Genomic DNA, 14,411 nt, shown 5'->3' with positions numbered 1-14,411 from the left:
GGGCTAGGACTGGGTCTGGGGGCTCCCGGAACTCGGCCTATTTATTTTTCTTAGTGATGTCCTTTGAGTTGCTGTGCTTTTGGTATCATATTGAAAGAATTATTTGTTTAATTCAAAGTCACAAAGATTTTTCTTTTTCATTTTCTTCTGAAGCTTTGTGATACTAATTCTTATCTTTAAATCTATGATCTTTTTTATACATGGTCTGAGGTGAAAGCCAGAATTCACTGAGTGCTTATTTGATAGCTAGTTCTCCTGAAATCATATGTTGAAAGTGTGTACTTGTTGTAGTGTCTTGGCATTTTATATATATTATTTTATTAAACGCTTCTCCCAAATATATTGAGAAGATTATGTGATCCCAATTTCATAAATTAGTTCACAGACTACTAGAGTCAAACCACCACACTACAAATCCATAGCTAGTAAATGTCAGAACCAGGATAGGAGGTCTGTTCTGCTCAGGTATAAGATATATCTTCTTATCAATATTGAAAAAGAATTTTCCTGTACGTACTTGGTTTCAACATTAGACACTTCCTGCGATTACACAGCATTTGTTTTCCACTCACCACCATAACTTTAGGACAGTACTTCCTTATTTGAGGATCATGTTATGAGACAATCAATTGATATAGCAGTAATATACCTATGAAAAGAAATGACATCTTTATCCTCTAGCTAGCTTATTTTCTCCATTTCCTCATTTATGTTTATCATTGACTTTAACTCTATATGGAACACTTTTAGAAAAGAATTGCTAACTTCTCCATAAGGTCTTTCATTGTGCATGAACAGAAGGCTCATTTAGGACTGGGGTGAAATGAGAATGATCTTCTCATCTATCCAGGAGCTTTCAGGCCACATAAAACAAAAATAAGACAAACACTTTCAAGAAATGACAGAAGGGTATGACTTGGGAACCAAAGGGCTTTAGTGCTGGTCTTGCAATAATTTATTAAGTGACCAAGTCATTGGATCTCTGTGCCAGGCTCCTTACCTGTAAAACAATAGGTATGGACCAGGTTACCACTGGGGCTTCCTCCCGTGCTGACTTTTGTTGAAGTACTGCTATGACATTTATAATTCTCTGATGGGACATTGGTAGCTTTTCCTATTTTCAGACTGCACTGTGGATCTGTTTCGCTGTCACACGGGCAAGTGCCTTAATTACAGCTTGGTATGTGATGGATACGATGACTGTGGGGATCTCAGTGATGAGCACAACTGTGGTAAGTGGCACTGTCTCCCTAAATATTTTAATCAAAAGTTGCAGAAATTTATAACCTGTACATTAGAGTTCATTATCTGTTAATACGATGTACATATTAAGTTATAGAATTGATTGGTTTCTTATTTTTCTAGAAGGAGAAAATATGTTCAGTCACCCAGTCGTGTCTTAAATGGAAATACTTCACAAATGAAGTCATATAAGGAAATACTAGGGAAGATGTGCAAACCTTGTTAATATTCTAATGTATTTGTTTCTGTATAGATGTTCTGTTTCTTCTCTGCTTATAACCCATGGATTATATTTGAATTTGGGCTTTTGAGCAAAGCTTTGAGACAGAGATGCATTGAAGCCATAGCCTTTCCTATATGTGATTTCTAAGTACTACAGGACTCCTCTTGCTGTAGCTATAGCCAAGGTTGGGGAATACAACTGCTTCATGTAGAAAATACTGATTGTAGCTTTAAAGAATAAACCTGCCTTTTAAAGAGTGGTGCCAATTTCTGAATATCACCTTAGGAAATTAACCAGCAGAATTATTTAGTGTATTGATCTTTTGGCTTTGTGACTACTTTTAGAATGTATAGATACTGTAATTGATTGACAATAGGAGCTTTGCCATATGAACCCCAGGGGCAGCTGGGATGGGGATATGCAGTGTGAGATGGGGTTCGGCAGTAGAGCAAATCTTTTAAAGACCCAGTACACAAACTGTAATCAAAAGCCTATGTATTTATTGCAAAGTGCTACAATTGCAATTCCATCTGAATACTCAGAGCTTGCGGCAGTACTGGGGTGACTTGGCTTATGCACTGGCAGAGAGGGCTTTATGCACCCTTTGTGACACACATGCTATCGGTTTGCCTCCACGGGTCCAGGTGTGCAAGCCATCTGATGAGTAAGTAGATGTAGATTATTTTCTTGGATTTATTGGACTTGAGATAAAGGAAGAAAGAGAATTATAATTATTGTTACGGCTTGTGTTTAGTTGCTCCCCCAAAGCCTTGTGCAGTCATGGAGAGGCTTCTGGAGTTTGTGATTGATTCTTTTTTTTAATTTAATTTAATTTTTTCCCATAATTTTATTGATAAACAAATAGCAATAAGACAGTTTTGAATCAAATTGGTAGAACGGTTTCAATAATTCACACATTGCATACATTCTTCCTAGTGGTTAATTGCTGTACAAGAGGCAGACATGATATCCTATTTACAAACACCATTAGAACAAATCCCTCTATTCATTAAGAGAATGTAACTATATATCTATCCTAACTACTTTGAATACACAGATGCAGAATGGACATTCATCTGTAACTCAGTTGTGATTGATTCTTGATCCAAGGCTGGGATTGCAGGCATGAGTGCCACACCCTGGCCCTGGGGCAGGCAATCTGTGTTACAATGCAGACATGGGAGAGAGGCTAGCTAGCTGCCAGAGCTGCTGCCCTTGCCTTTGTCTTTTGCTCTTTGCTGCTGCCATGAAGGGCTGAACTGTTTCAAGTGCCACTCTGCCTAGGAGCCAGCTGAGGGTGGACTGAAACCTCCAGTAACTGTGAGCTAAATAAACCTTTTCTTCCTTAATTGTGGGTGTCAAGTATTCGTCCCAGCAGCAAGGGAAGAGAAACTGAGACAATAATAGAGAATCTGGCCTCAGAGACCATCTAGCTCAATCCAGTGAAATAATGGGACATGTGGGACGAGTGAAGTTAGCTCAGCAGCTGGCCAGGATAGAGGAGAGGGTCAGGTTGTGGTTACTGCTGAAAAGGAACAGTCTTTCCACTCAACAGGAGGCCTCTGAAGAGAGAAGGACATCATGAGGTTTGTGTTTTCAAGACTGCCTTTATTTCATAGCCGTGACAATGACTTTTGAATGAGACAGTTTTGGCCGAGACTGGTCTTGGCCTTGGTTCACCATCCCTAGTGGCTGTGTAGAAGTGGCTTTTCTTGTTTCCCCCACTTGTGTTGTTCTCTGTGCTGTCTTCTGTGCTCTGTGTTTTATTGTCCCCTAATGCCTTAGCGATCCACGGTGTTGGTCTCCCAGGGGTCTCTGACTCTGTTAATTTGTGGGAAATTCCCGACACCTCCCCATTACTAACTCTGCTGTTGGTAAGTCCATGCACGCCTTTAAAGGGCTGTTTGCATGTGCCTTACATCACCTCTCATGACAGAACAGCTTCTGGATTTTGCCCTTGGTGAGAAAAAACTTACTACTCAGTGATATATTTTTTCCTCCAGAGATATCTACATGGAGATCAGAGACTTAATCTAGAATTATGAAAGTATTTTGCTTTGTTTACTGAGCAAGTCTTTAAATAATGAATTATGTATTAAGATAGTCCAGTAGAAATCATCAGTTTAGCATCAGGAAGGTGAGGTGAGGAGATTGTCCCCTTCCTGACCTGGCAGAAAGGGGAGTTAACTATGTTTGGTAACATGAAAGGTCTGTCACAAGTACATCCAATTAGCTCTGCTTTGTAGAGCACAAATCACAGTTCTGTGAATTTGAATTGATGCAAAAATCACAAATTTTTCACAAGACAATCAACAGTGACAATAACATACTTAGGGCCATGGGAAAACTGGGCAGAGTTGTGGATCATCTAAAAAAAAAAGCAGACACATCTTTCCCCTCCCCTTGAGCAATTCAGGCTGTGGGGCTCAGGCTCTGTGGGAGATGCTATCTTCGTTGTGTCAGGGCCAACATGGAAATGTTGCTGAAGGTTCTGAAATGATGAGAGTGGTTTCTCTTCAACTGGAAGCATAAGTCAGTACAGTTCTGAGTGTTTTCATGCCAGTTCTCCCATCCTTGTGAGTTTTCTTTTCTCCAGACTGTGATCCCACAAGGGAGCATCGCTGCGGGGATGGACGCTGCATCCCAGCCCCGTGGGTGTGTGACGGTGACCATGACTGTGTGGACAAGTCTGACGAGGCCAACTGCTGTGAGTTGCAGAGGATTCCCATGGTGCTTGGTTTTCCATTTGTTCTTGTTTAGCTCATACGCAAGCCTCACAACCTAACAGTGTTCAAAAGGAGGGCGCCTTGCACTCTATTTGTTTCTTGCCTGTGAAGTGACTGTGCAGAGCACCAGACTTCACATCCTCTCTCCCAAACTCCGAGTGGAATTTAGTGCATCTGGTGCAGCAGGTGTCCACTGCTGCATCTCCTTGTGCAGCAATGATCTTGGCAGATGCAATCCTCTTTCTAAAGGCCAGAGTTTTCCTGCAAACGATATACGAGCAGCTAATCTTCCATGTGGGAGCTCCAAAAAGTGTGCTCAGGAGCCACTTGTGTGTGAATGTGAAGTGCATTTTCAGGGAGAAGAGAACCTGTCACATTCAAACAGTAAAACAGAGCATGTGACAACAAGGATCATTTTGTAGTTTTCTATGTTTCTGAGTGAATGAAAATTTGGGGTTACTGTTATACTACCAAACCATAAGAACAAATGTGGCTGTTCACCACTTTTCCCTTTTAGAAAGGGTACTGTCCCAAGTCAGCAATAATAAACATTATTGAACAGTGACATTCATATATTAAAAGAGAATGTGATTAATCTGAAAGAGTTAGTATGTCTTGCATGCATGCATACATACAACTAGTCAAACTTTTCATTTGATCCTTTGTTGTTTAATAAAAGCAGAATGAGTTGGCGTACGGTTGTCCCTCAGAATCTGTGGGACTTTGGTTCCAGGATCTCAGGTGGAAACCAAAATCTAGTACTCACATTATATGTGGTATAGTATTTGTATATAACCTGCACATGTCCTCTGTATACCTTAAATAATCTCTAGCTTACTTCTAATACCTAATGCAATATAAATGCATGTAGGTGGGCTTTGATTCTAGACCAGGTCTTTTACTATTAGACTGTGATTCAAGAAAGGGCACACTTAATGGCACATGGGGCTCTGCAGCTCTTGAAAGACAGTAGAGCAGGAAGCAGGGCAATCAACCTTTTGCAAATGGGAGGGGCCAAGAGATGGAGGAAGCAGGAGGGAGAGGAGGGGAAAGGAAGGAAAAGAGCTGAGATGTGTTATACACAGGGACCAACCGCCCAACTGGAATAGAAAGGAATGGTCATGTAATGCAAGTATGTATCAATAAAAAATAAACATTGAAAAAATAAGGACATTAGAGAAGCAATAGGGATCAGAAGGCTGGTGGCTGCCAGTCATCCCTGTAAAATACTAAATGTCATTAAAAAGTTGAGAAATAGGGGCAGCAAGATGGCTTAGAAGACTAAGTGCTTGCCTGGCAAGTACAGGGTCTGGAATTTGATCCCTGGCACCACAGGCCACATCAGCCCTGTCCCTGAGTACACTGAGCTTGCCACTGAGACCAGGTGTGGTGGCACATGCCTATAATCCCAGTGTTGGGGAGGCTGAAAACAGGAGGATCACTATGAGTCTGAGCTGCGAAGTGAGACCCTGTACCAAATACATTAAATATTTTATTTTTTTAAGTTCAGAAAGAAAGGTTTCGTTTTGTGTGCGGTACTCTGCCAGTTCAGTGACATATATATTATTCCTTTGTCTCATTAGGTGAGATCATCATGGGACAAATATTTGGGCTTGGAGTCAGAAAAGTTTGCCTAGTAACCATGTGAATTGTAGACAGGCACAACATTTTGTCAGATTTTCCTCTGTAAGAAGAAGCCTGTCAGCATAATTTTAAAAAATTATTATTTCTGTTAGCATGTTTTCAATTCCTTCATTTTGCAGATTGATACACATACATATTATGAGGATGGGTCTGGCATGGCATGTGGTGCTGGGGACTGAAAGCCATGCCCTGTGCCTGCCTAAGCAGGCGCTTTAGACCACTGAGCTGTCTCACCGGCCCCACGTTTTACATCTCAATCACTTTTCTTCTTCTTCCTCCTTCCCCCTCCCATCTCCACAAAGTCTGCCTTCTCATTTTCTGGCATTTCTCCTTTATGTTTCTCTTTAAATTATTTGTATTTTGGGTCTTTCATATAGAAAAAACATGCTATAGTTAACTTTCTGTGTCTGATTTATTTCACTCAGCAGTTTAGGCTCAGGATCTATTGATATTTCTACAAAGTGGATAATTACGTAGAGTTTGCAAGGCTCTTAGGAGGATTTGGGATCCAGTGCATGCTGTGTAGTTCTTACCCTGTAATCTCTTTGCAAGTTATACTTTTTATTGTGGGCAACATGGCTACGACTACCAGCACCATCACCACCATTGGAAAATAGAGCACACAGTTCTCGAGCAAAAGTTAGTTTTCACTACACAGTGTTTAATAAGGGAGGAAATATTTTAGAAAGAAAACCTTCTTTTCCAAAAAATGCTTGAAGTTATGAGAAACAGTGGTGTCTATCCATTTGTGTATGGAGAAAGCTTCATTTCTCGGTGATGCCTGGGCAGTGGGAAGCGCTTAGGGAACCGCGGGAGAAAAGAAGGATGAATGCCCAGTGAGTCTCCCTCTGGCCTTTCTAGCCTGCCACAGCCAAGGGCTGGTGGAGTGTGGGAACGGACAGTGCTTCCCCAGTGCCTTCCAGTGTGACGGCGATGAGGACTGCAAGGACGGAAGCGACGAGCGCAACTGCAGCGACCGTGAGTGCCCCCCGCCCCCAGCAGCGCTTTATAGCTGGGAACAAGGCAAAGCACCTGAAAGTCACGCGAGGCTTCAGGAAGATTCCCCCGCACATAATTTCACATGGCCTGACAGTGTCCGCATGGTCCGAGCCGCCGGAAGCTTTTCCTAACGGCAAATGCAATGTCCCAGTGGCATGCGCTGCAAACTCCCTCAGAGGATGAAAGGTAGAGGTACCACAGGGCGGTCGGGGTCAGGTGACTGTTCTGGGGAAAGCCGCGAGAATGGTCTAGAGTGTAGCAGCCAATTAAATGAGATTGGATTGAATTAAGAGCAATGTGATATCCATGTGTGAAACTGAAAATGAGAAACTAAATCCAATAAGTTGGTTTTTAAATATGACTGTGTCAAAAAAGAAGATTCCTTGCTGAGAATTTCTGACTCTAACTTTGAGAAGTCTCTCAGTGTCGGGCCAGTTGCAATACCCCAAACTTAAAATCACCACGTAGGCTCCTCTGCTCTGGGCTCAACCTGGTATGACTGCTGTGCCGTGGGCCTGGCTTCAAGCCTGCTTTACTGCTTACTTGCTGGTCGGTTTTAGACAAATTCTCTCACCTTTCAATGGCTGGAAACTCAGACTAATGATAAATAGTCAGTAGCATTGATACCTGGTAAGCAGGTAGTGAACTTTGCTCAATATTGGCCTGAGTTTATCACTAGCTGGCTAATGAGACTGGCCTCACCTGTAGACAAGCTAGTTTCATCATAATGAAAATTTATCATTATAGTGGCTTAATGGAAAAGCATACAAAATCTAAAGGGAGAGCTCTTAAATCAGATTACATGGAGAAAATATGTAAAGAGAGCTTTGTTTTACTGATTTTAAAATTGAAAAGGAAACCCTTTCCTAGACATGACTTAGCGTGTGCCTATCAGCCAGGCACTTCCCCTTATGTTAGATGGCTCTTTCTTTTTATATAACTCAATTCTTTCTATGCAATCCTATATAATCTCAAATAATTTTAGATTGTTCTTGATGAAATGACAGGATTTATAGATTATTTTCTTACGTGAGTGAAATGCAAGAAAGTCACATTATAAAATGGCTAGAAAGAATAAAATATTAGTTTTAAACCATTATTATTATTTTATAGTGGTGATTAAACCCAGGACCTTTGCATTGAGCTATTGTGCTACATGCCCAACTATTTATTTATTTATTTATTTATTTATTTATTTATTTGTTTGTTTGTTTATAGCTTTGAGGTAGGTCTTCCTAAGACACTAATATTTCCCAGGCTGGGCTTGAACTTGCAAGCCTGCTGTTTCAGCTTCCCAGACTACTGAGATTATATACAAGACCACTATTCCAGGCCTCTTTAAATTATTTATTCTTGTGATTTCAGTTTAAAATGTATATTGTGGGCCTGGGATATAGCTCAGTGGTATAAGCATCTGCCTGGCAAGCACAAGGTCCCAAGTTTGAACCCCGGTATGGCAAAAAAATAAAAATAAAAAAATTAAAAAGTGTATATTGTACTGCTGATGTGGAGCACATTTATTGGGTTTCAGCAGGAAGCCACACACCTGGTGGAGCTTTCAGGCTCCCACCGAGACTAGGCGCACCACAAACACTGTGCAGGTCGACGTCTAGGATGGAATGAAATAGACCACAAAGGATGCTCCAGGGTACGTGTGATGCGGTGCATGCCTTGGCCAAGGTCCTCAGAAAAAACCTTAGCAAGAGAGATGCTGGAAGTCAGAGGTGAGGAAGACAGGGACTTAGAAAAGCATTACATACATGCAATGCTGTAGAAAGGAATGAGGCATGTTACGTACTACAGAAGACCGTAGTGACTAAGGGAACTGAGGGTGAGGGAGATGTGGTCCCCATGAGCTGACATCAGGAGCTTCCAGTTTGTTCTGCTGGATGCCTGGTGAAGGAAGCAGGAACCTCTTGTCCCAAGGGCTTGGATTCTACTGAACATGTAGGCCTTTAAAACTTTTCAGGTTCTGGCTCTATCTTTCTGGTCTCCCTCACTTTTCTCAGTGGATAAAACTCCAATGTCTTTAACCTGTCTACTTTCTTATCCTGGGTATTTTCCTGTGTTGCTTTTTGCTTGGAAAACCCTTCCTTTTCTTTCATTGCAACTTACCCCACCTGTCTGGAGAACTCCTCTGAGAGACAAGCTACTGCCCTTGTCTGCTGCAGCTGCTCTTTATGTCTCTTCAGTAGAGCAAAGGTTACCCAGCAGGCAGTTAGTACTTACTGAAATAATGAATGTGCAATATCTTAACACTTCCTTAGGAACTTAAATGGATGCAGATTTCTTGGCCCTGCCTTGAGATAAAGGCTTAACCCTCTAGCTTACAAAAATAGTGACATTTGTTTTCTGCAAGATGGTAATGCGTGGCATTGCATAATAGTGGAGCAGCAAAGAGGAAGGATTCCAGTATATAAACATGTCTTAGAATTACATATAAGAAGGATTACATTTGAATAAATACAACTATTTATATTGACGAGAGCCTTGTCTTGTAAGCTTGTCTAGAATCCGGATGACACGTCTGAAACTGACCATAATGAGGGAAAGTAGGAAGAGAATGGGTAGTAATTTATTACTTCATCCACTTAATCTACAAATGACCAGGAAATCAACAGAAAAGTTGTTTCCTCTCTACAAACCTTAAGGAAAAGCTATTAGAGCAAAGGCTGACGTTACTGCCGTCGCTCACTTGGAAACAAGAAACCCAGTTCTCAGGCCATCAGACTAGACTGATGACATTTCCCAGGGACATGCTGACAGTACGGACGACAGCTGCACAAGAGTTTACCATGATACATTTTTTTATTGAGGTAGTGTTGATGCCTTGTTTATTACTAGGACAGCATTTTTCTTTGAGGGAAAACTAGAGTTGGGAGCAAATGAGGTTTTCAAGTAATGCCATTTAATATTGAGAACTTCAAGATCTTTATATTGCTATCCCCCCAACTCACTCGAATTTTATTTTACAATCAAGTATAGCCACTCATGTAAAAATAAGGCACTACATTTTTTTCCCATTAAAAGCAATAATTGCCTGTTTTCTATTTTGTTTTTAGTGTGTTACCTCTTATATCTTCTACAAAACCTTTTGCAATAACTGCATTGCCTTTAGTTGCCAAGAAAATGAATTTAGAAATTATCTATTGCACAGGGGTTTAATACTCTTGGAGAAAGTGGAGGAAAATTAAAGTTGTGTCAGTCCCCAGACTGCTCAGGTCTTCTCGAGCCCTCTGACTGAGGGGAAGGAATCTGCAAACGGCTAAGACCGCTGTGCTTTGCCCTCCCTAGCCCAGCCTCCGTGTCAAGAAGGAGACCAAAGATGCCTCTACAGCTCCTGCTCCGATTCGTGCGGTGGTAGCTCCCTGTGTCACCCAGACGACGGTTTGAGCAACTGTAGTAAGTACAATAGCTGGCAGAGGCTGTCCCGGTGACGGGCCGTGCCTGCAGTCAGCGTTTGCCTTTTGCATTGACATTAAACTGCTGATGTCTGGATTCTCTCCAACAAAGTTTGCTTATTTTCCTCTCCATTTCTAAAAGGTTACATGTGGTAGCAGAAAAGGAACAAAATGGTCTTCATTAACTTAAATCAAAAACAAATGTGTCATTATGAATGGACTATAAATCCACATTGCCTAATATCATTACCATCGCTTTCAACTCAACAGCAGCGCCTATATATTACTTTTCTGGCTCTGTCTGCAGCCAGATGTTATCGTTCTTCCTTTCTAAAGCACAGCTTCAAAAATGGAAACTTTATCTAAGAAGCAAATAGGAAGTTCATTGAATAGCCACAAAGAACTTTGATGGCCTGTTTTTTAAATAAATCTGTTTTAACCTCTCTGGGAGCCTCGTGGACCCAGAATGATTTTGGGACCACTGTGTTAGTTTGTTGCAGTGGCAGTGTCATGGCTCCTAATGGGGTAAGCAGGTGGTTTTCCTTAGATTGGTTTTCAAGAGAAAGAATCACTTGGGAAAGACAAAACAGACAGAAATGAAGAAACTATGACTAGACCCTCATAGGAAGTTCAAAATGAATGAGGAAATCTCTAGTGACTGATTTCTAGAAAGGATTTCTTATTCCTGAATTGTTTTCATACCTACCTTTTCTACCCTTTTTTTATTAATCTGTTTCAAACTTTATTTTAAGGCTTCTCCAGCTTAATTGGTTGCAAAGAGTGAATTGTATGTAAGCAAAAACTGAAAAGAGCTGCAGTGTCCAAGGGGCGTGGGCTTAAAAAAATTAGAGATCTAGATTTTATCAGATCCATAAACAAAAACAATTTTTAAAAGAAGTCATAGTATAAAATAGCAGCTCCCAGTAATTTCTTCTAAGTTTGATCTTTTTCAGAAGCTGACTTAGTTCAGTTTGCCTCATCCTTAGAAGCCTCATCACAATTCTCCTCAAGATCTGGAACCTCATCACCAGCCTCCTCTCCAGTAGCAAGCGAGGTTTTTCCATCCACAGATTGTGTGGGCGGAGCTTCAGCCAGTCTCCTTGAGCTAGTCAGACTGTCTGCACCAAGCTGGTTCAAGATGCCAAGTAGCATTTCTGTCAGTTGCTTCGTCTCAGCATGGCCGGTAATGGTGAAAGCATTTGCTGCTAGAGATGCCTGAACTTTTGGGTTGTTGAAGTGGATGACTGTTCCCTGGTTTGTAAACATATTCACCTCTTCAGTACCAGAGATATTGCTAACCCCTAACTTCTTTAATGAGAGCTGAAGTTTTTTTATCATCTGCTGTGGCTGTTCTATGAGCCATCTTTTTTCTGCGAGCAGTTCCTTTTCCACCAATGTGCACTTGTGCCTGCAGTTTGGCAAGTTTTTCTTGGTTCATGATAGTTTCTTTCATCTTGTCCGAGCCAATATGGGGCAGCGTGGGGGACTAGGGCTGGCACTCAAGGGGTCTCAGGTAGACCAGATGAGATTAGGTGCATACACACAGGGACCCATGATGGCAGCTCTCCACTTTTGATAATTAAATGTTTTCATTTTCTTCAGCATAAACCTAGAAATTTAGAAGGAATATCCCATTGATGGCAGGGAATCATTCATTTATTTTGAAATATTGCGGATTGAACCCATGGCCTTTTCTTTGAGCCACATCCCCAGCCCATTTTTATTTTTATTTTGAGACAGAGTCTTGCTAAGTCACTTCATTGCCCAAACCAGGTTCAAACTAGATCCTCCTGGGTCACCTCCAGGGCATGCTGGGACTCAATTCGTAACACACATCCTCTCAGCAAGGCTGGTACAGGTTGAAGGTTGAAGGGCTGAAGGGTGCTGGGCCTAGGATGCACTGCAGACTTCTCTTGGCTTGGTGGTCATTGGGGAGTCTCAGGGTGAGACAGGTGGGTTAAGAAGAGGTTGGAGGCTGGTAGCATTTTGTGTTCTAGGGCTTGATAAGTGCCTGGAAGCACAGTGCCCAGTCCTCTTCTTTTCTCATAAATGGGGCAATCCCCCCATATATTACTCCATTTCTATAAACTAACACCACATAGCAGGTAATGTGTAAAGAAAAGAGGTTTATTTGGGCTCACAGTTCTGGTCTGAGGTCAAGGGGCCACCTCTAATTATGGCCTTCTGGCTGGCAGAGAACGATGTGGTTCAGGCACCACAAGGAGAGGCACATCATGCTCTGTCTTCTAAAAAGCCATAAATATTCAGTCCTGGGGCTTCAGTCTGATGATATTGTCATATCCAAATCACTTCCCAAAGGCCCTGCTCCTAACGTGCTAGTCTGGTTAAGCTTCTCGCTGCATAAAGGAGAAGCTTTATGAAATGGAGATGAAACTGAGACAAATAGACAAATCATAGTGATCTATGAGGAAAGTAGATATTAGTCTAGACATTAAGAAGATGCATTTGCACTATCCTTTTATTCTCTCTAAACTGACTTCCATATAAACCATCTATGGACACATACGTCCACACATCTGCACGCACATATGTTACGTATTCTGGCCCAGGGTTTTCACTGTTTCAGTTTTCTCATCTCCCAATCTTCCCTGGAGCCTTTTCAGCATCATTTTTTTTACTCTCTCTTCAGTTTGGGATGGATCATTTTGAATAGTAGCCATTGTCGAAGGCATGTGCTGCTCATTAATGTTTGGGGGGTTGTCTGCCACAAATGGCACTCACTGGTGGACTTCGAAGAGAAGGGAACAAGCTCGCCTGTGTCAGTGACAGTGCACAAGGAGTCACTGGGTATATCATTCTGTTTTCTCTATATTTGAAATACTTCCAGATAGACGATCTAAAGAGTCTTGGCACCTGTCCAGAAAAGAAGCTGTAGGAAAGGTAATAAGGTAATTCTGGCTTGGTCATTGACCCACTGCTAAGGTGTGTGTGGAGTTCCAGGCATCAGATGAGCACAGCTTTTTCATGGGAAGGAGGCACAGGTGCCGCCAGCATCCTGGAGGTCGCTTGCAGGCGCAGGGCACACTGTAGTCGTTCTACTTGTTTCTGTCTTAATCTTCTTCAAACACACTTTCCCTAGCCCTCGTCATTCACCACCCTCCTCGTGCTCCTCATATAATCTTGCAAGGCTTACATTGTACAGCAACTATTTGAACATGCCCTCTGCTGCAATCCAGCCGCTGGCACGGGTCAGGCACTTGCTCCTCAGTTCCTCAGTCTTTCTGTTACTAAAAGTCTTTCTGTTACTGTACAGGCCTAATTTCTGGTTGAAAGGTGAGATGTCATTTCTTATCTCAAAGAGCCTTGGGATGGGGTTGTGTGTTTGGTTCTTTGTAAAGATGGACAAGCAGCCTTCTTTTGAGAAAATGTGTCATTCCCTTGAGGGTGTGATTACTTATTTGAAAATGTGCACCATTCTCAGAATTATCATTACTTAGCTTCCAAGTGAATGGTGGGCTCTTTGGCGTAAGGCCCACAGAAGATGGGTCTGAAGAAAGTGGAGATGCTGTCTGATGGGGTGATCCTTTCAGGAGTTTGCAGGACGTATTTGTGTGTTTGTGATGTGTGCTGTGACTAGAACGAGTCACAAAGGCTGCTAAGCTGTTCCTCAAGGGAACTGTGGAGCTGCAAGCCCCTTGGTGCATTGTTGCTCCGTCTACCACAGCCCTGTCGGGAGGCGGCACACAAACACAGCCTGGACTTAGTGGGTGGGTAGGACCTGGACCACTGAGCAAGCGATGCCCTCTCATGGGTGCAGTCTGTGCTGCTGGGGGAGCTGCAGAGAGAGAGCAACTCAAGAGCAGCCTCTTCCCTTCTCTGGGCCATGGCTGTGTGTGCCCCGCGGCCCTGTGAAGCCAAGTCTAGCTGTCGTGTGCCCAGCGTGCTCCCGAATTTCTCCCAGCGTTGCCCATGTTTACTTCAGTGTCTGCTCATGTAGCTGATGTCTCCGTGTTCTAAGTCTCCTGTGAGGAGAGAGGAAGGGAAGAAAGGAACAGCTTTGCACTGAGTATTTCCTTACTGATGTCTAATTTGCTGCCCTTCTTTTTTTTTTTTTTTTTTTTTTTTTTCCTCGAATGCCTTCAGGGCACTGTTGGCCAGAGGGAGAGGTGTGAGGTTCGAACTCCAGCAACCTGAGGCTGACAGCTTTGTGGAAGC

At 42.3% G+C, this 14,411-nt stretch overlaps 1 protein-coding gene across 1 annotated transcript in view; it reads left to right on the top strand.

The window, feature by feature from the left end:
- Window positions 1-14,411, top strand: part of Corin (corin, serine peptidase) — a 303,897-nt gene that overhangs the window by 212,859 nt on the left and 76,627 nt on the right. The window contains exons 7-10 of the mRNA XM_023705996.1: window positions 1,125-1,232; window positions 4,062-4,172; window positions 6,697-6,813; window positions 10,129-10,236. Of these exons, the coding sequence (XP_023561764.1) occupies window positions 1,125-1,232; window positions 4,062-4,172; window positions 6,697-6,813; window positions 10,129-10,236 (444 nt within the window). The remainder of the gene's footprint in view (window positions 1-1,124; window positions 1,233-4,061; window positions 4,173-6,696; window positions 6,814-10,128; window positions 10,237-14,411) is intronic.

This window comes from Octodon degus, unplaced genomic scaffold (assembly GCF_000260255.1).
Source record: "Octodon degus isolate 3935 unplaced genomic scaffold, OctDeg1.0 scaffold00235, whole genome shotgun sequence".
Taxonomy (NCBI): domain Eukaryota; kingdom Metazoa; phylum Chordata; class Mammalia; order Rodentia; family Octodontidae; genus Octodon; species Octodon degus.
Note: the sequence above shows the minus strand (reverse complement) of the source record. Positions and strands in the feature narration are given on the sequence as shown.